This window comes from Heterodontus francisci, chromosome 36 (assembly GCF_036365525.1).
Source record: "Heterodontus francisci isolate sHetFra1 chromosome 36, sHetFra1.hap1, whole genome shotgun sequence".
In the NCBI taxonomy this organism is placed as follows: Eukaryota; Metazoa; Chordata; class Chondrichthyes; order Heterodontiformes; family Heterodontidae; genus Heterodontus; species Heterodontus francisci.
The window spans coordinates 22,654,594-22,674,890 of record NC_090406.1 but is presented as its reverse complement, the minus strand read 5'-3'; the positions used below and the strand labels follow the sequence as shown (position 1 = coordinate 22,674,890).

The window sequence follows — 20,297 nt, the reverse complement described above, 5'->3', positions numbered from 1 at the left end:
GTTTATTGAACAAATTAAGAATTATCCACAGGACAAGTTATGTATTCCAGGGTGATGGCAGCCCAGTCTGTCTGAGGCATTTCCCTCTGCAGCGTAGGATTGCTGTCAAACATTTCTTGCAATAAAAGAAAAATTCCATTTGCTTTTCTTCTACCAAAATGAAAATCTTTTTTTATAAAGAAATACTTCTGTGTAATTCGGTCTGTTAACTAAATCTCAGTTTCTGTGATCTTATTTGTCCATCAGCAAAACCCAATTCCTGTCGAGCAGCTCCCAAAGTAGTTTTTTATTCCTTGACCATGCATTGTTGCTTTATGAAAGTTTACACTAATTTTTCTGTTAGTAATTATTTGCCCCTTCAGAGTAAGCATATTTTACATTTAAAAATCTGCCATTTTCCCCAATTTGGATTTACATACTCATGCTGTGGAATCTTTCTTCAATATATATGAGCTCCTAGCCCCTCACTCTCTCCCTCTTTGCTCTCTCCAACCTGTATCTTGCCCAACTACAGCCACATGGTGAACTCCCAGCTCAAACTGTCTGCCTGCCCCAACCTATATCTCATCTCATCTATATGAAGTTCCTGACGCATTTACTCTCCATTTTACAACTCTGATCTTTCTATCTCTTGCACTCCTGCATCCAGAGAAACTGTACCCCAAATCCTGAATCTTTGGAACTCAAGAAAGGAAAAGCCTAAGGTACTTGAGCCAAAAAGTTAATAAAAAACCTAGAGTGACCTGGATACTAAGTGACAGGTGGGAAGATCAGGCAGCATAGCACAGTATGAGGACCAACGGAGGCAAGGATACTCTGAGACCAAGAAATGCCGTTTAATGCCCAGGGCTTTTGATGTTTCTCAGGCTGGAGTCGAATGTGTGGAGGTTTCTGCATCAAACTGGCACTAGGAGCTGATTGGCCCAAGTAGAACCAAAGTTAGGGTAACAGGGTCAGAATTGCAGTTCCTACCCTTGTCTATCTTTCCAGCGTCCAGGTCCTGTTCTTGTCTATCTTTCCAGCGTCCAGGTACATGCTCTTGTTTGTTTATTTGTCTCTACATCAGTGCTTCCAGTTTAGACTCAAATGGCAAAAACCATGTATAGCAGCCAACAGCTGCTACGCAAAGCATGGCTACAAAAAGAAAGAGCCTGTACAAAACAGTCAAGAGAGACTACTAGGAATAAATAGAAAGCTTGAGGATGGAGAGAGCCAAACAAACAGAGAAAAAAAGACTTAATGTCACCCTCCAGTACTGTTCAGTGTTCACTCAGTGAAAGGTTCTGTTGTAATTGGGCAGCAAAAGCCAGGCAGATTTTTTTTTTGAGCACTTGTTGGGATATGTATTTTTGTTGTAATATAAAGGCCCTGGTCCTGTGCTTGTATGCCAAGGCTGAGTTCTTGGATACAGAGTCAAACACTGTTTGTTAATGTATTCACTGACAACACCCCCAGAACATATGGTGATGTTTCGCAGAGCTTTGTTGAGCTCAACCTTCCCTTCTCTTGCTCGCTCTCTCTCTCTTTCCCCCTCCTCCTCCTACCCCTGTTCCTTATAATTTATGGCTAGGATTTTATCCCTTTAGCTGCATTACTCCATAGACATCTGCATTCCATATTCCTTTATCTACTTTCGGTAACAGTCCAGATAAGTGTGTATCAACATATTCTAGTCTATCTAAACATTTATCTTTCTGTTCTGACTTCCATGGCTCCAAGACTGACACACTGGCATTTAGGGTTAGCAATGCATAGAATGTAATATGGTTAGTTACGGATGACTTGAGCTGTAAATGTAAACAGTGTTTAACCTGGCACAGAGCAGGCTGCTTGTGACCTCTGGACAGAAATTGTATTAATCATTTGCTGAATTCCAGGTTTAGGTTTTCAGCAATAGAAGTTAATTCCAGGTTTAGGTTTTCAGCAATAGAGGTTAATGTAAAAATGGAACTTAATACAAATGGATTTGTTTACTATCTCTTGATCTTAATCTCTAGCAAGACTGTTGCTACTGCAATGTGCTGGCTGTGAAAGGTGTAGTAAGTAGTACAGCTCATCCCCAGAATTTTGGCAGGGGAAACATAGTATAAGGTACTGCAACTCTAGGGCTGCAGGCCTGAGCTCCTGGACCCAGACCCTAGCAGGTTTGAGCCCGTTTCATAATTGGCCTAACAGAACCCCCTTCAATAGGGGCTGAATGGCAGTGACCACCCTGAGTTGCATTCCTGAACTCCAGCTCCATGCAAAATTCACATCTCAGCTCTGTGAATTCTTGAGCCACCATCTCAGCTGCAGCCCCCTGAAGTTGCTGTTTGTCCAGAGCACTGTGTTTTAAAGACAAGTCAAAGAGTTTACAGCCTGTTACCGACTTTTGGAAACACTGACTGTTCAATTTGTCCCTGCATGCCTCCTATCTGATTACAATGCTCACTTCTGACCTGCTGAATATTGGATGTAATCTTAGTTCATTCCTTGGCCTTTAAATAAAGGTAAGATATGCAAATTAAATTTATAAAAGAACATGAGGCGTATGGAGAGGGTGAGACTTACAGACAGATGAAAAATTGGAATAGAACTTGTGATAAATTATACATATGTTAGTGAAATAAATTGAGAGGAGATTTGCATAAAAATAGAAGAGAAGTAGTAGGAGTGGACATTTTCTTGCTTTTTGTCTGAACGACGCCACAGCTCACACAGTACTTAATTACATTTGTGGTTTTCTTTGGCTCGGGCACGCTGAACTGCTGATAGGGCAATAAGCAGCAGATACAACAGTTTTATGAATCGCAAGGTATCTGCATACTATAGTATCAGCACTTAAAATATTCAATTGATGGTGTTTACTGTCACTGATCCAATGATACTCCCTTCTCTCTAAATGTGTTCATGGGCCTTGCAAGATGCAGTGTCATGTGAAAGCCATCTTCATTTTATACAGTGGACTCTCTCTCTGCCATCAAGGACAGTTGGATATTGAAAATTAACAGATAATTGAGTCCTCAAGTTTTGTCCTGCACCTGTGGTATAGAAACATCTTCAGCATAGGATTGAAAACAAATAGTGCAGTAACAAAAGAATTAGTTTTGATATGTTATGCAAGGCCTTGTGATGTGAAAACTGATAGATAATAGCACATTGAGTAAGCACCTGTTTAGGAATTTTAATAGTAATGTGCAGACATATTCCTTGCTTTAGTATTGGCTGTGTGCAGTTTTGATCAAAGCAAAGAGTGACTGTAGGAATACTGTTTCTATTTTTAAATAGTCTTTTTTTAAATTCTTGTTAAGGAGAGAGACGAGAGGGAATCAACACTTCTGTGAGCACTGATGTCCAGTCGGTATTTAAAGGGAAAACCTACAACCAGCTTCAAGCGTTGTACCAGAACATCGAAGCAAAGATCAAGACCGGTGGTTCAAATCTGGACATTGGCTATTGGGAATCTTTATTGCAACAGCTCAAGGCCTATATGGCCAGAGCCAGGTAAGACTGAGCACAAGGAGTAGTGGGCAGTAAAAAGGAATTCATTATGAGAAATGTTCTTTCTAATTCTTCTTTGTTGTGTGCAGCCCATTTACGTCGTGCATAATTTTCTGGATTGCTGTGTGGCCATGCACACTTGCAGTTTAGAGGGAATATGGATTATGGATGTGAAACTTTCCCATTGGTTCATTCAAATGTGCTTTTCTATGCTGGTAATGGAGGTGCTTGTGGGGGAGCTCTGTGTACTTGGAGTATTGATGTCATTGGCTGCTATTTGCCAAAATATTGAATGGCGCATAATAGGAGCATGTAATCATGTGAATAGAAAGAGCATGTAGGCAATGAAGCTCCTACCACATCCCCCACCCCCAAAGATATGGATTCACATTGACGTGTAATTGCCATGAATAATTTATGTTTCTGGAATGTTGCCCAAGCCGTCACTTTTCACAGGTGAACTTAGACGGAAATGGTCGACAGTCTAGTTGACCATTGGATGTCCTAAACGGAGGTTAAAACCTGCTATTCAGCCCAACCTGTTGTGTTGGCGTTCAGCCTCTACAGGCCGAAGGCAAGTAAATAGCCTTTAATTGCATTTATCTGCCCTGTCCCCAATTACTTTGGTTTTACTCAGTGTGCACTAAATTGTGTATTTATAGGCTGCAGACATAGTGGATATAAAGGCCTGCTCGGGTCTGCAAAAAAAAACCCGACCCGAGCCCAACAGAACCACATCTGACCTGAGCCCGTCCTTCTGTTTTTTTCCCGCACCCGACTTGACCTGAACATCAGTTAACTTACCTTCCGATTTTCACTTTGTTGCTGAAAAATAACTGTAACAAAACCACCTTTCTAGTCCAAAAATTAAATTAACAATGGAGCTACTTACCTGTGATAGAGCATGTCCGACCCGAGCCCGAATGCTGGACCCGTAAGTCAACCCGACCCAACCCAAACCCGTCACGTGTCGTTGGGTAACGTCAGGTTCGGGTCGGGTAGCAGGCCTTTAAGTGGAGGCACTGATTGTGGCCTTCAAAAATTCTCTAGGTTCTGGAATGGTCCCACAGTTGGAATGTAACAAATGTAATGCAGCTATTCACAAAAGGAGGGAAAGAGAAAACAGGGAGTTACAGGCCAGCTAGCCTGGCATCAGTCATCAGAAAAAATGCTAGAATTTTTTATTAAGGGAGTGATAACAGGCACTTAGAAAATGATAATATCATTAGACAGGGTCATCATGGTTTTACAAAAGGGAAATTGTCGTTGACAAATCTATCAGGAGTTTTTTGAGAATAAAACTAGCAGGGTTTTTTTTTAATTCATTCATGGGATGTGGGGGTCACTGGCTATGCCAGCATTTATTACCCATCCCTAATTGCCCTTGGGAAGGTGGTGGTGAGCTGCCTTCTTGAACCGCTGCAGTCCATGTGAGGTAGGTATACCCACAGTGCTGTTAGGAAGGGAGTTCCAGGATTTTGACCCAGCGACAATGAAGGAACGGCGATATAGTTCCAAGTCAGGATGGTGTGTGACTTGGACAGGAACTTGCAGGTGATGGTGTTCCCATGCATCTGCTGCTGTTGTCCTTCGAGGTGGTAGAGGTCGAGGGTTTGGAAGGAGGAGCCTTGGTGCGTTGCTGCATTGCATCTTGTAGATGGTACACACAGCTGCCACTGTGCGTCGGTGGTGGAGGGAGTGAATGTTTGTAGATGGGGTGCCAATCAAGTGGGCTTCTTTGTTCTGGATGGTGTCGAGCTTCTTGAGTGTTGTTGGAGCTGCATCCATCCAGGCAACTGGAGGCTATTCCATCACACTCCTGACTTGTGCCTTGTAGATGGTGGACAGGCTTTGGGGAGTCAGGAGGTGAGTTACTCGCCGCAAGATTCCTAGACTCTGACCTGCTCTTGTAGCCACGGTATTTATATGGCTACTCCAGTTCAATTTGTGGTCAATGGTAGCCCCTAGGATATTGATTGTGGGGGATTCAGAGATGGTAATGCCATCGAATGTCAGTGGGAGATGGTTAGATTCTCTCTTGTTGGAGATGATCATTGCCTGGCACTCGTGTGATGCTCAGTTTGATGCTGAGCGAATGTTACTTGCCACTTATCAGCCCAAGCCTGGATATTGTCCAGGTCTTGCTGCATTTCTACACAGACTGCTTCAGTATTTGAGGAGTCGCAAATGGTGCTGAACAATGTGCAATCATCAGCGAACATACCCACTTCTGACCTTATGATTGAAGGAAAGTTATTGATGAAGCAGCTGAAGGTGGTTGGGCCTAGGACACTACCCTGAGGAACTCCTGCAGTGATGTCCTGGAGCTCAGATGATTGACCTCCAACAACCACAACCATCTTCCTTTGCACTAGGTATGACTCCAACCAGCGGAGAGTTTTACCCCTGATTCCCGTTGACTCCAGTTTTGCTAGGGCTCCTTGATGCCATACTCGGTCAAATGCTGCCTTGATGTCAAGGGTAGTCACTCTCACCTCACCTTGAGTTCAGCTCTTTTGTCCATGTTTGAACCAAGGCTGTAATGAGGTCAGGAGCTGAGTGGCCCTGGCGGAACCCAAACTGAGCATCACTGAGCAGGTTATTACTAAGCAGGTGCTGCTTGATGGCACTGTTGATGACACCTTCCATCACTTTGCTGATGATTGAGAGTAGACTGATGGGGCGGGTAATTCGCTGGGTTGGACTTGTCCTGCTTTTTGTGTAGAGGACATACCTGGGCAATTTTCCACATTGCTGGGTAGATGCCAGTGTTGTAGCTATACTGGAACAGCTTGGCTAGGGACGCGGCAAGTTCTGGAGCACAGGTCTTTTGTACTATTGCCGGAATATTGTCAGGACCCATAGCCTTTGCAGTATCCAGTGCCTTCAGTCGTTTCTTGATATCATGCGGAGTGAATCGAATTGGCTGAAGTCTGGCATCTGTAGTGCTGGGAACTTCAGGAGGGGGCCGAGATGGATCATCAACTCGGCACTTCTGGCTGAAGATTGTTGCAAATGATTCTGCCTTATCTTTCGCACTGATGTGTTGGGCTCCCCCATCATTGAGGATGGGGATATTTGTGGAGCCACCTCCTCCAGTTATTTGTTTAATTGTCCACCACCATTCACAACTGGATGTGGCAGGACTGCAGAGCTTAGATCTGATCAGTTGGTTATGGGATCGCTTAGCGCTGTCTATTACATGCTGCTTATGCAGTTTGGCATGCAGATAGTCCTGTGTTGTAGCTTCACCAGTTTGACACTTCATTTTGCGGTATGCCTGGTGGTGCTCCTGGCATGCCCTCCTGCACTCTTCATTGAACCAGGGTTGGTCTCCTGGCTTGATGGTAATGGTAGAGTGGTGTGTATGCCGGGTCATGAGGTTACAGATTGTGGTCGAGTACAATTCTGCTTCTGCTGATGGCCCACAGCACCTCATGGATGCCCAGTTTTGCATTGCTAGATCTGTTCGAAATCTATCCCATTTAGCATGGTGATAGTGCCACACAACACGATGGACAGTATCCTCAATGTGAAGGTGGGACTTCGTCTCCACAAGGACTGTGCGGTGGTCATCCCTACCAATACAGTCATGGACAGAAGCATCTGCGGCAGGCAGATTGGTGAGGACAAGGTCAAGTATGTTTTTCCCTTGTGTTGGTTCCCCCACCACCTGCCGTAGACCCAATCTAGCAGATATGTCCTTTATTACTCGGCCAGCTCGGTCAGTAGTGGTGCTACTGAGCCACTCTTGGCGATGGACATTGAAGTCCCCCACCCAGAGTACATTTTGTGCCCTTGCCACCCTCAGTGCTTCCTCCAAGTGGTGTTCAACATGGAGGAGTACTGACTCATCAGCTGAGGGAGGGCGGTAGGTGGTAATCAGTAGGAGGTTACCTTGCCCATGTTTGACCTGATGCCATGAGACTTCATGGGGTCCGGAGTCAATGTTGAGGACTCCCAGGGCAACTCCCTCCCTACTGTAGACCACTGTCCCGCCACCTCTGCTGGATCTGTGGGACAGGACATACCCAGGGATAGTGATTGCAGTGTCTGGGACATTGTCTGTAAGGTATTATTCAGTGAGTATGACTGTCAGGCTGTTGCCTGACTAGTCTGTGGACAGCTCTCCCAACTTTGGCATAAACCCCCAGATGTTAGTAAGGAGGACTTTGCAGGGTCGTTAGTGCTGGGTTTGCCGTTGTCGTTTCTGGTGCCTAGGTCGATGCCGTGTGGTCCGTCCAGTTTCATTCCTTTTTATTGACTTTGTAGTGGTTAGGTACAACTGAGTGGCTTGCTAGGCCATTTCAGAGGGCATGTAAGAGTTAACCACATTGCTGTGGGTCTGGAGTCACATGTAGGCCAGATCAGGTAAGGACAGCAGATTTCTTTCCCCAAAGGACATTAGTGAACCAGATGGGTTTTTACAACAATTGACCATGGTTTCATGGCCATCATTAGACTAGCTTTTATTTTATTTATTTTTTTATTTAGTTTATTTATTTTTATTTAGAGATACAGCACTGAAACAGGCCCTTTGGCCCACCGAGTCTGTGCTGGCCAAGAATCGCCCATTTATACTAACCCTACAGTAATCCCATATTCCCTACCACCTACCTACACTAGGGCAATTTACAGTGGCCAATTTACCTATCACCTGCAAGGTGTTGGGAGGAAACCGGAGCACCCGACGAAAACCCACGCGGTCACAGGGAGAACTTGCAAACTCCGCACAAGCAGTACCCAGAATTGAACCCGGGTCCCTGGAGCTGTGAGGCTGCGGTGCTAACCACTGCGCCACTGTGCCGCCCAAATTCCAGATTTATTAATTAAATTAAAATTCCACCTGCTGTGGTGGGATTCAAACCCATGTCTCCAGATCTGGGTTACTAGTCCAGTGATAATACCACTACGCCACTGCCTCCCCTGGGTAGATAAAGGGCAACCAGTGGAAGTAGTATATTTGGAATTTCAGAAGGCATTTGGTAAGGTGCCACATGAAAGGTTATTACTCAAGGTAAGTGCTCGTGGGTTTGGGGGTATTATATTCGTATGGATAGAGGATTGGTTCAAGGATAGAAAATGGAGCGTAGGAATATCCAGCTCATTTTCAGGTTGGAAGGCTGTTATGAGTGGGGTGCCGTTAGGACATTGTACAATCTACATTAATGACTTAGGGGACCAAGTATAATGTATCCCAAGTTTGCTGATGATGCGGAGCTAGGTGGGAAAGCAAGCTGTGAGGAGGACACAAAGACTGCAAAGGGATATAGACAGATTAGTAAGTGGACAAGAAGGTGACCAATGGACTAAAATGTGGGGAAATGTGAGGTTATTCATGTTGGTGGGAGGAATAGCAAATTGGGTTTTTTTTTAAATGTCCTTAATGTTGGTGATCTGAGGGATTTGGGTGTCCTTGTACACAAAAGTCAGAACGTTAGCATACAGGTGTGGCAAGCAATTAGGAAGGAAAATAGTATGTTCCTCTTTATTCCAAGAGGGTTGGAGTACAAGAGTAAGGACGTCTTACTGCAATTGTACTGGGCTTGGGTGAGATTAACTGTGTACGGTTTTGGTCTCTGTATCTAAGGAAGGAGGTACTTGCCTTCGAGGAATGCAGCGAAGGTTCAAGAGATTGATTCCTGGATGAGCGGGTTTCCTTTGAGAGAGATTAAGTAATGGGCCTGTACTGTCTGAAGTTTAGGAGAATGAGAGGTGACCTCATTGAAACGCATAAGATTCTGAGAGGACTTGACAGGATAGCTGCTGAAAGGATTTTGTTCTCTGGCTATAGAGTCTAGATCTAGAGGCCGTAGTCTCAGGATAAGGGGTCAGCCATTTAAAACTAAGATGAGGAGAAATTTCTTCACTCAGAGGGTTGTGAATCTTTGGATTTCTCTATCCCATAGGGCTGTGGATGCTCAGTCATTAAGCAAATTCAGGGCAGAGATCCATAATGGACTGTAAAGGCAGCAAGAAATGTGGAGATGGTGGGGGGAGTGGGGAGTCATTGGAGCAGGGGTTAAAGATCAGCCATGAACTTATTGAATGGTGGAGCAGCCACAAAGGGCCGTATGGCCTGCTGCTGCTCCTATTTAATATGTTCTTTACCCAGTGAGACATGAACAGGTTACAGATTTTTTTGTTTGCGTCCTCTATGTTGTTACTTTATTTGGATGAATTGATACTTAGTTTGTATTTGTGGTGTTTCCCTCAGGCTACGTGAAAGGCACCAGGATGTGTTGCGGCAGAAACTTTACAAACTGAAGCAAGAGCAGGGAGTGGAAAGCGAACCCTTGTTTCCCATTCTAAAGAGAGAACCGGAGTCTCCCAAGGACAAGTATGTGCACTTGAAGTTTGAGGTTTTATCCGACGTGTGGTTATTACAGAGGATGAGAGCTGTTAATGTCACCTATTTTCTGCCATCTTGAATCATGCACTAATCTGATTACTTAAAATAGAAGCATTCTTTAGAAGCTGTCACACTGTAAATGTTAGCATTGTTACACAATAGTCAGTTTGCAATTTTGTGGTTAAATATCAGTGATGCTTGTAAATGCTATTTTCATGTCATTCATTGCAGTCAATTATGCATACTACTCAACACAAAAAGTGTCTGAAAAAGAATAAACTCCTCCCACAGACAATTTAAAATGTATTGATGGCAGTAAAACATCTTGGGTTTCAGATGTAGATGAACTGATCAGGCTTTGTTGTCATGGTTTGTGATGTCGGCTGAACCACCTAATGTGTTATTTACTGCCTTGTATCATCCTGCAGCCTGTGTATTATTCTGGAGAATAGTCTTCAGGATGCTTAGGGAGCAGCAGGATGATTTGATAATTCATGTTAGTAAAGATCTTTTATTCTAATTATGTATATTGCAGAAATTGTTATGCTTCATAACTGTTACCTATAGGCCATTTTCAGGTGAATGATCTCACCAGGTGTATTTGCAGAAAATACTTGTTTTTATAAATTGTATCTTAATCATTTTTGCTTGTGTAATATTTCAGTAACGATAGCAGCAACCTGTCCTCATTTGGCAGTTCTAATGCAGAGCGCCTTCCTCTCAGGTAAGGATATTTGATAAGGTTAAAGGAATACTCCATGTAGAGATGAGGATTTTTTTAAATCTCTTCCTTGTGACTGGAAAATTACATTTTGTATGATATCTTTAAGTTATTTTATGTTTTGGCAGTCTCTATTGGATTGGTCACAGTGATTTTTAGAGTGCTGTGTCATAGAAGTCTACAAATCACTGTGACCAATTGAGTACAGAGATTGGACTATTAAAACATAAAATAACTGAAATGATATGCAATAACAGGGCTATGCCTGATGCTGATTTCAACTAAATTGCTTTAACATTAATTCCAAATTAAATGTTATTTCAGCACAATAGGACCTTGCACCGCTGCAACGTCTCTATGACCCGGCTAATAGTTGAACACTGGATGATGGACTATTCAAGTGTAGTGTGGATCGGTTATCGCACATTTTGTAGGGCATTCAAGGCCATTAACTTGTCATGAGTTCTTTTGAGACTGAAGTGGAGACGCATTGTGGGAAAGCTTTGTGTATTGGGAGTGTTCATAGAATCATAGAATGTTTAAGGCAAAGAAAGAGGCCACTTGGCCCATCGTGTCTGTGCCAGCCGATAAACGATCCACCTATTCTAATCCCACCTTCCAGCATTTGTTCCGTAGCCCTGCAGATTACGGCACTTGAGGTGCATATTCAGACTCCTTTTGAATGAGTTGAGGGTCTCTGCCTCAACTACCCTTTCAGGCAATGAGTTCCAGACCCCCACCACCCTCTGGGTGGAAAAGTTTTTCTTCATTCGTCCCCTCTAATTTTTCTACCAATCACTTTAAATCTATGCCCCCTCGTCACTGACCTCTCTGCTAAGGTGAATAGACCCTTCACCTCCACTCTACCCAGGCCCCTCACAATTTTGTACATCTCAATCAAATCTCCCCTCAACCTTCTCTGTTCCGAGGAGAGCAACCTCAGCCTATCCAATCTTTCCTCATAGCTGCATTTTTCCAGTCCTGGCAACATCCTCGTAAATCTCCTCTGTACCCTCTCTAGTGCGATTACATCCTTTCTTTAATGAGGTGACCAACATAACCTCCCTGCTCTTATATTCTATACCTCAGCTAATAAAGAATTCCGTATGCCTTCCTAACCACCTTATTGACCTGTCTTGCTACCTCAGGGATCTGTGGACATTCACTCCAAGGTCCCTCACTTCCTCTACACCTCTCAGTATTCTCCCATTAATTGTGTAATCTTTTGCCTTGTGTGACCTCCCCAAATGCATCACCTCATACTTCTCCATTTGCCATTTTTCTGCCTATCTGACCAGACCTTCAATATCTTCCTGCAGCCTACAGCTATCCTCCTTGTTATCTACCACACGGCCAATCTTTGTGTCATCTGCAAACTTATTGATCATGCCCCCTATACTTATGTCCAAATTTTTAATGTATACTAAAAAAAAAGCAGGGGACCTAGTACTGAGCCCTGTAGAATGCCACTGGAAACAGCCCTCCAGTCGCTAAAACACCCGTCAACAATTACCCTTTGTTCCCTGCCACTGAGCCAATATTTATCCACCTTGCTGTATTTCCCTGGATCCCATGGGATTTTATTTTTTCAATCAGTCTGCCATGTGGGACCTGTCAAAAGGCTTGCTAAAATCCATGTAGACCACATCAACTGCACTATCCTCATCTATCTTTGTTAATTCTTCAAAAAACTTTGATCAAATTGATCAAACAAGATCTTCCCTTAACAAGTCCATGCTGACTATCCTTGATTAAACTGTGCCTTTCCAAGTGACAGTTTATCCTGTCTTTCAGAATAAATTCCAACAATTTGCCCACTACTGAGGTTAGACTGACAGGCCTGTAATTATTCGGTCCCTCCCTTTTTAAACAGAGGTACAACGTTAGCAATTCTCTAATCCTCCAGCACCACACCCATATCCAGTGAGGACTGGAAAATGATGGTCAGATCTTCTGCTATTTCCTCTCTTGCTTCTTTAACAGACTAGGGTATATTTCATCTGGCACTGGTGGTTTATCAACTTTCAAGGATGCTAGTCCCATTAATACTTCCTCTCTCCCTATGTTTATCACATCCAATAGTTCACACTCTTCCTCCTTAACTACAATATCTGCATTGGCCCCCCTGTTTTGTGAAGACAGACGCAAAGTATTCATTAAGAACCATACCAATATCTTCCGCCGCTACACATAGGTTACCTTTTTCGTCTTTTATGGGCTCTACTTTCTCCTTAGTTATCTTCTTACTCTTAATGTATTGATAAAACATCTTTGGGTTCACCTTGATTTTGCTTGCCAATATTCTTTCATACCCTCTCTTTGCTTTCCTAATTTCCTTTTTGATTTCACCCCTCCACTTTCTATACTCCTCTCAGCTTTCTGTAGTATTGAGTTCTCTGCGTCGGACATAAGCTTTTCTTTTCTGCCTTATAGGGCAGTAATAGTAGCGGATTTTAACTAGCCCAATATTAACTGGGATAGTTATAGTGTAAAAGGTATTGAGGGAGCAGAATTCTTGAGGTGCATTCAGGAGAACATTTTTGGCCAGTATGTAGCAAGTCCAACAAGAAAGGGCTTAGTTCTAGGAAATGAAGATGGGCAGATGGAAGGGGTGGCCCTGTAGGCTCCTTGACATCTATGGGGCTCTAGATTTGGCCATCTCACCCTTTTTCTTTGTGGGAACATGTTTACTCTGAACCCCTTGAATCTCCCCTTTGAATGCCTCCCACTGTTCTGACACTGATTTACCTTCAAGTAGCTGTTTCCAGTCCACTTTGCTAAATCACTCCTCGGTTTAGTAAAATTGGTCTTGCCCCAATTGAGAACTCTAACTCCTGTCTCTGTCCTTTCCCATAATATGTTACAACTGACAGAATTATGATCACTACCACCAAAATGCTCTCCCACTGCCATCCCTTCCACCTGCCCATCTTCATTTCCTAGAACTAAGCCCTTTCTTGTTGGACTTGCTACATATTGGCCAAAAATGTTCTCCTGAATGCACCTCAAGAATTCTGCTCCCTCAATTCCTTTTACACTATAACTATCCCAGTTAATATTGGGCTAGCTAAAATCCCCTACTATTACTGCCCTATTGTTCTTGCACTTCTCAGCGATTTGCCTACATATCTGCTGTTCTATCTTTCTCTAACTGTTTGGGGGTCTATAGTACAATCCCAGCAGTGTGATTGCCGCTTTTTTGTTCCTTAGCTCAATCCATATGGCCTCATTTGATCAACCTTCCAACATATCATCCCTCTTCACAGCTGTAATAGTTTTCTTGACCAAAATTGCCACTCCCTCTCCTTTCTTATCCCCCTCCCTATTGTGTCTGAAAACCCTGTAACCAGGAACGTTGAGCTGCCATTCCTGTCCCTCCATAAGCCATATTTCTGTAATCGCTATGATATCATACTGCCATGTGTCTATCTGTGCCCTCAGCTCATCTGCTTTATTTGCTATATTCCTTGCATTGAGCACAGCCAAACACTCTTATTTTCTAACCTTTGTTTCCTCTGCCTTCCAGACTCATCCAATAACTTTCTACCTTCCATTTTCATTTCTGATTTTGTCCCAACTGAGTCTACCCTCAGGTCCCCATCCCCCTGCCAAACTAGTTTAAACCCTCCCCATGATGTTGAATCTCACTTTTGCTATATGGAAAAAATATTGGCCTCTCCATCATTGCAGCATCTATCTACAACTAGTAATAGAAAGTGGCTAATGTATCCTGAATATAACATAATAGATGAACAAAAACTCAAATTGTAATTAAAATGTGTTTTCTTCATACTCTGCAGTTTCAATTTATCCAAATATTATTTTGTATTTAGAATTGATGAAACAAGCCAAAATGAATTACATCAGAATCTCTGCAAACTGAAGCAAAATCAAGGAGTTGAAAGTGAGCCCTTCTTTGCAGGTCAAAAGAGAGAGCCACATTTACCTAAGGACAAGTATGTATCCTTGCACTTGGAGATATTGTGCTGTATGTGGCTATTCCAGAGGCCCAGAAAAGTCTCTTTCCTTGTAATTCCCTTTTGTTTTTTCTCCCCTTTACATATTTTCCTTCACTTACTGTTTCACTTAGCTTCATGTCCTGTCTCCTCTGCGTACTCTCCCTCTAACCTCGCCACTTCCCTCTGGCCTCTCTCTGCTTTGTCTCCTGCAGAAAGACGAGATTGGAACACCCAGGTTGCCTCTAGAAAATAAAAAATTTTCTTGATATTTGGATTTTATGCTCTTTGATCTGCTAAAATGTGTACTGTAATTCTCCAGTGGATTCAAGACAGCTGGCTTTTTATAATTAATAGCACAGCGACCCAGCTACTTCTGTGTTGAGTATCTCCTTGAGGTAGTCTTCCACACTGTAGAATAACACTTGTATCAACAGCTGTAACAGGTCAACTAGATTGACAAGAATATCCCACAAGAAGAATCAAATCCGTTTCAGCCTGTTTTAGAAAAGATGTGGATAACATTGTTTCCTTAATTAACCAAATCATTATGGTGCTCTCATGTTCAATAATAATTTTGAACATTTTTCCAACTTTATAGTTTTGAGGCCTACTAACCATCACTTTTAAAGAGTGAAGTTCTGATATTATTTGTATCCTGTAGGTCAGGAGGCGAAGACAAGGAAGTACCAGGCACTTCTGCTTCAGGAGCTTCTGAACCAAATGAAGAGGAGGAGAATGCAGAGCCTGAAACTGAAGGAGAAGCAGTGCTCACTGAGGAGGATCTTATCCAACAGAGCTTGGATGATTACGATGCTGGCAAATACAGTCCAAAGTTACTCAGCCCTCATGAACTGCCTATGGACACCCACATAGTAGATGCTGAAGAGGATCTGCAAAAATTAATGATGGCAAGGCAACAGTTGCAAGTGACGGGTAAGAGAAGGATCTGTTGACTAAGAATTCTTACAAATTCTGAAAGTTTTTGTTTTTTTTGTGAACTGTTACTTCACACCACAGCCATTCTCTAATAATTTTCATAACTGCAAACAGCAATTCAATTTTTATTTATTTATTTCTGTCTTTCTGCAGGAGAGCTTCTGAAATGTCCCTCTTCCTTGCCCAAGGTTTTCCCTCGATAATGGATGACAAGACCCTTGACTTTGTCCATTCCATTTTTTAGCGCATCTGCTCTCACAGCAACAACAGGGTCAACTTTGTGCTCACATTCCACTCCAGCAGCCTCCCTATTTACAGACCACCACCTACAGCGCAATCCCATTAGTAAAGATGCCCTCCCAACCCATTTGTTTACCAGTAATTTATTTCTCACTGACTACAATGCCAACTGTATCCCTCAAATTCTGAATGGGAAACGAGAGGAAAAGTACAATAATGATCGAAGACGTGCCCAACAATGATTTGACTAATGTATGCACGAGCTGTTCTTTTGTCCCCAAGCATCCAGTTATATTTTAATGTGCTACATGTCATGACTATATAGATAGATTAAATATTCAGAATCTGTACTTTAAATTAATTTTAGCTATAATTATGATCTATAGGGCCAGATTTTCAAAACGGAGTCAGGAAGCTGACGCCTGGATAATTTCCGGGTCCTGTCCTCCTGCCTCAACTGCATCGTCACGCAATGTTATTTTGAAATGTTAATGCCCTAATTGGGCAGAAGACGAGCTCGGCACCCAGTTAGTGGCGCCGAGCATTTCCAGGAGGCAGGAGCTGCCTGCAGAGCGCAAGAGGCAAAGGCAGACAACAGCCATGCTGGGACCTGCTGCTGCCTTGCTGAAGAGAGCAGGAAGCTCCTTTGAGGGCCAGCAGCATAAAACACAAGACAGTGTGAAAACATCCAAATCTAAGGCGATGTGCATGATCCAGCACAAGATCCCCAAGGGACCCCCTGATTTTTAACCTGGAAGAAAAAGTTTCCCTTCATCCCGCTGTGAACCCAACAGCTGTGCATAAACGTGCACCAGACTGTTCAGCTTCTCCGGAATCCAAATTGAAAATTTCTGTCCCGATCTCCCCAGCCCTTTAACATGCTGCTCTAGGAGCTTAACGGGCTGTTAATTAGAGGTGAGCAGGTTCCTTGTTCCCACCATCCTCCCCCGCCCTTTTTAAAAATTGTAGTCTGTCCCGAAGGCATTGGGATCCAGAGACTCCCTCCGGGGCCGCAATTTTTAAATCTCTTCTGCACCCCAGTCCTGACCCCACCGGAATTTGAAAAACCAGCCCATAGTTTCTTCAAGTAGGAAATGTATTCTCTGTCAGATTGAATTATCATCTGCTTTCAGTGTCTGTTTTGTTTTGTGTAGGTGATGCCAGTGAGAGTGCTGAAGATGCATTTGTACGCAAAGCCAAGGAGGGGATGGGAACCGACGAAGCTCAGTTCAGTGTGGAGATGCCCTTAACTGGCAAAGTGTACCTCTGGGCTGACAAGTACCGTCCAAGGAAGCCACGGTTCTTCAACCGTGTCCATACAGGCTTTGAGTGGAACAAGTACAACCAAACCCATTATGATTTTGACAACCCTCCTCCTAAAATTGTCCAAGGTTACAAATTCAACATATTTTACCCAGACCTTATTGACAAGAGGGCAACCCCACAATATTTCCTTGAACCATGTGTGGACAACAAAGACTTTGCAATTCTCCGCTTCCATGCAGGCCCTCCGTATGAAGATATTGCTTTTAAAATTGTGAACCGTGAGTGGGAGTACTCTCACCGGCATGGTTTCAGGTGTCAGTTTGCCAATGGAATATTTCAACTATGGTTCCACTTCAAAAGGTATCGCTACAGAAGATAGAAGCACCAGAGTAAAAGTACATGATTGCTTGTCATGTTACGATTGCATCCTTTGCGGGATTGTCAACCAGTTGTGTATGTTGCAGGGGATTTTAAAAGGATGTTCCCATGCAGGATTGTAAAGCACTTTTTCCACAATGATGTGAGCTAATTTTAATCCTCTCCAAACTGTTACTTTCCTAGTAAGCTCTGTGATTACAAAAACATAAGTTCATTAGAGGCTTATAATACTGCCCAGCTGTAAGAACTGAAACTCTTAAAATGTCTACTTTTTTGTATTATTTTAGTTGTATTTGTTTTATTGGTCTTTTCTCTTTTGCATTTCTTCATCTTCCCTTCTAATTTCTTTTTAAGGAGGAACATAGGAACAGGAGGAGGCCATTTAACTCCTCAAGCCTGTTCTGCAATTCAATGAGATTATGGCTGATCTGCAACCTAACTCTATATACCCCTTTTCCCCATATTCCTTTATACCTTTGCCTAGCAAAAATCTATCTCCGTTTTAAAATTAGCAATTGATCTAACTTCAGTTGCCGTTTGCGGAAGAGAGTTTCAAACTTCTATCACCATTTGCGAGAAGGAGTGATTCCAGATTTCACTCCTGAAAGGTCTGGCTCTAATTTTTTGACCAAGTCCCTTAATCCTAGCCTCCCCAACTAGTGGAAATAGTTTCTCTCTATCTGTTCCCCTTAATATCTTGAAAACTTTGATCAAATCATCCCTTAACCTTCTAAATTCCAGGGGATGCAACCCTAGTTTGTTTAATCTCTCTTTGTCGGATGTATCTTGGCTATCCATCCTGTGAGGATATCACTGCTACAAACCCATACTTTTTTCCTCTGTGGAACAGTACATTGGGATTCTGACGTGTAAGCTGCCACACAACCCTAAATAAGTTATTTTGATTAATATTAGTGAATAAATTCCAATTCTATACTACCTTTCATAACTTCAGGATGCCCCAGTTCAGTAACTGTTATATAGGCAAACCTGGTGGTAAATTTGCACACAGCAAGATCCCACAAACAGTAATGAGGTGCAGTGGTTAGCACCGCAGCCTCACAGCTCCAGTGACCCGGGTTCAAATCTGGGTACTGCCTGTGTGGAGTTTGCAAGTTCTCCCTGTGTTTGCGTGGGGTTCCTCCGGGTGCTCTGGTTTCCTCCCACATGCCAAAGACTTGCAGGTTGATAGGTAAATTGGCCATTAGCAATTGCCCCTAGTGTAGGTAGGTGGTAGGGAAATATAGGGACAGGTGGGGATGTGGTAGGAATATGGGATTCGTGTAGCATTAGTATAAATGGGTGGTTGATGGTCAGCACAGACTCGGTGGGCCGAAAGGCCTGTTTCAGTGCTGTATCTCTAAACTAAACTAATTGGCAGAAATCTGTTTTTCATTGGTGTTGGTTAAGGAATAAATGTTAGTGGAACACTAGTGGAGCTCCTGCTTTTCTTTGAATAATACCATGGGATCCTTTACATTCACCTAAGCAGGCAGAAGGGCCCTTGGTTTAATCTTTCATCTGAAAGCACGTCCAACCATGCAGTACTAGATTATATCAGTCATGATTATGTGCCAAAGTTCTTGAGTGGGACTTGATCCCAACTGTTTTTTCAAATCTACTGCATGGGTAATATTGCTGACACATCCCTATATGAAGATGCCCTGCAGTAAAGATGTATTTAAGAGCTTATCTGTATCAAAGGTTTTGTGGCTAGTGCCGTCTTTCACACTGAAAAATTGTCACATGTCAAGAGCTTGCATCAATAGGGTAAAAATTAATGATTGGTTGCAATTATCTACCTGCTCAATTACCAAATATTATACTGATTGTAATTGACCTGTTTTGATTTTGTCACAAATTTTCAGTGAATTTGGACCACTGAAGAATGAATAAGCAGGAAACAATTAAGTACATTAAAATTAATCATTTTTCCCAAAGCTGCCATTTACTATCAACAAGTATCTCAAAATTGGCCAAATTGCTCAGGTTACTTCAGGCAATCTTTGTCATTTTTCTTCATTCAGATGACAATATGCAGCAGGCAATAATATTTAAAACAAACATATAAAAAAAATGCAACTCTGAAAGAAGTGTGTAAAATTGTGCATAAAAGTAGTTACTGAATGATAGAAAAAAACTGCCAAGAATTTAGATCTCCTCTTCTGGTTTGGGTTTCAATTGGAAATGTACTTTAATCCTGAAACTTCCAGCTGCCCTGTTATCAAATTTTTCTTGTTCATTGAATGATGAGAGTTCTTCTCCCCTACTCCTGTGAAACTACACGATCCACCAGGATAACCTGTGTGATGTGAAAGCCAGGGAATTTTTTTGTTTCTGTAAAGAATTTTTGTGTAAGAAGCATCATGCAATTTGCAGTTTTGCTCATTTTTCCACTACCCAGAATAGTGTGATCCAGGCAAAAAAGTTACAATGAGTTGTGAATATTGGAGAAAACAATTTAAAGTCACTTTTTCAACATTTACACTTTACATGAATAAAAATTTTGACTTTATGATGTTGGGGATGAGTTTTTCTGTGTTGAATGGACCACTGGGAGGAAGTTTGTGAGATGCTTTGGTGAGCTCTGACATTGGAGTCAGAGTTAATTAACCACATGCTTATACCTGGTCCAGTGCTGAGAATTGGAAATTCAGCAGTGGAGAAAGGGTACTTTGCTTGGGAGTGATACACCAATGATATTGATGCAGCACAAAACCAAAAATCCACTGGGAAGTAAGGGGAAAGAAAAAATGTTTCTGATCATAAAAATAACTAAGAAAAAGAAACAGCGTTTTAAAGAAGCGACCAGCTAAGTGGGGAGTGGGGCAAGGGATGACAGCAGATGCCTGTAGTTTTAATGTGGAAGCAGGAGGAGCACTTTCCTTCCTATTTTGGTGTTGGCTTGCAGAGGTCCTTTCTAAAGATTGCTGGTCAGGCCACATATAGGCCTGGTTGTCTTGAA

The 20,297-nt window shown here is 42.6% G+C and overlaps 1 protein-coding gene across 1 annotated transcript in view; it reads left to right on the top strand.

Moving 5' to 3' along the window:
- cactin overlaps window positions 1-19,847 on the top strand; it is a 33,914-nt gene extending 14,067 nt beyond the window's left edge. The window contains exons 6-11 of the mRNA XM_068016349.1: window positions 3,291-3,483; window positions 9,698-9,820; window positions 10,497-10,556; window positions 14,387-14,509; window positions 15,174-15,445; window positions 16,843-19,847. Coding sequence (XP_067872450.1) covers window positions 3,291-3,483; window positions 9,698-9,820; window positions 10,497-10,556; window positions 14,387-14,509; window positions 15,174-15,445; window positions 16,843-17,333 — 1,262 coding nt within the window. The 3' untranslated portion in view covers window positions 17,334-19,847. The remainder of the gene's footprint in view (window positions 1-3,290; window positions 3,484-9,697; window positions 9,821-10,496; window positions 10,557-14,386; window positions 14,510-15,173; window positions 15,446-16,842) is intronic.
- Window positions 19,848-20,297: the final 450 nt, after the last annotated feature.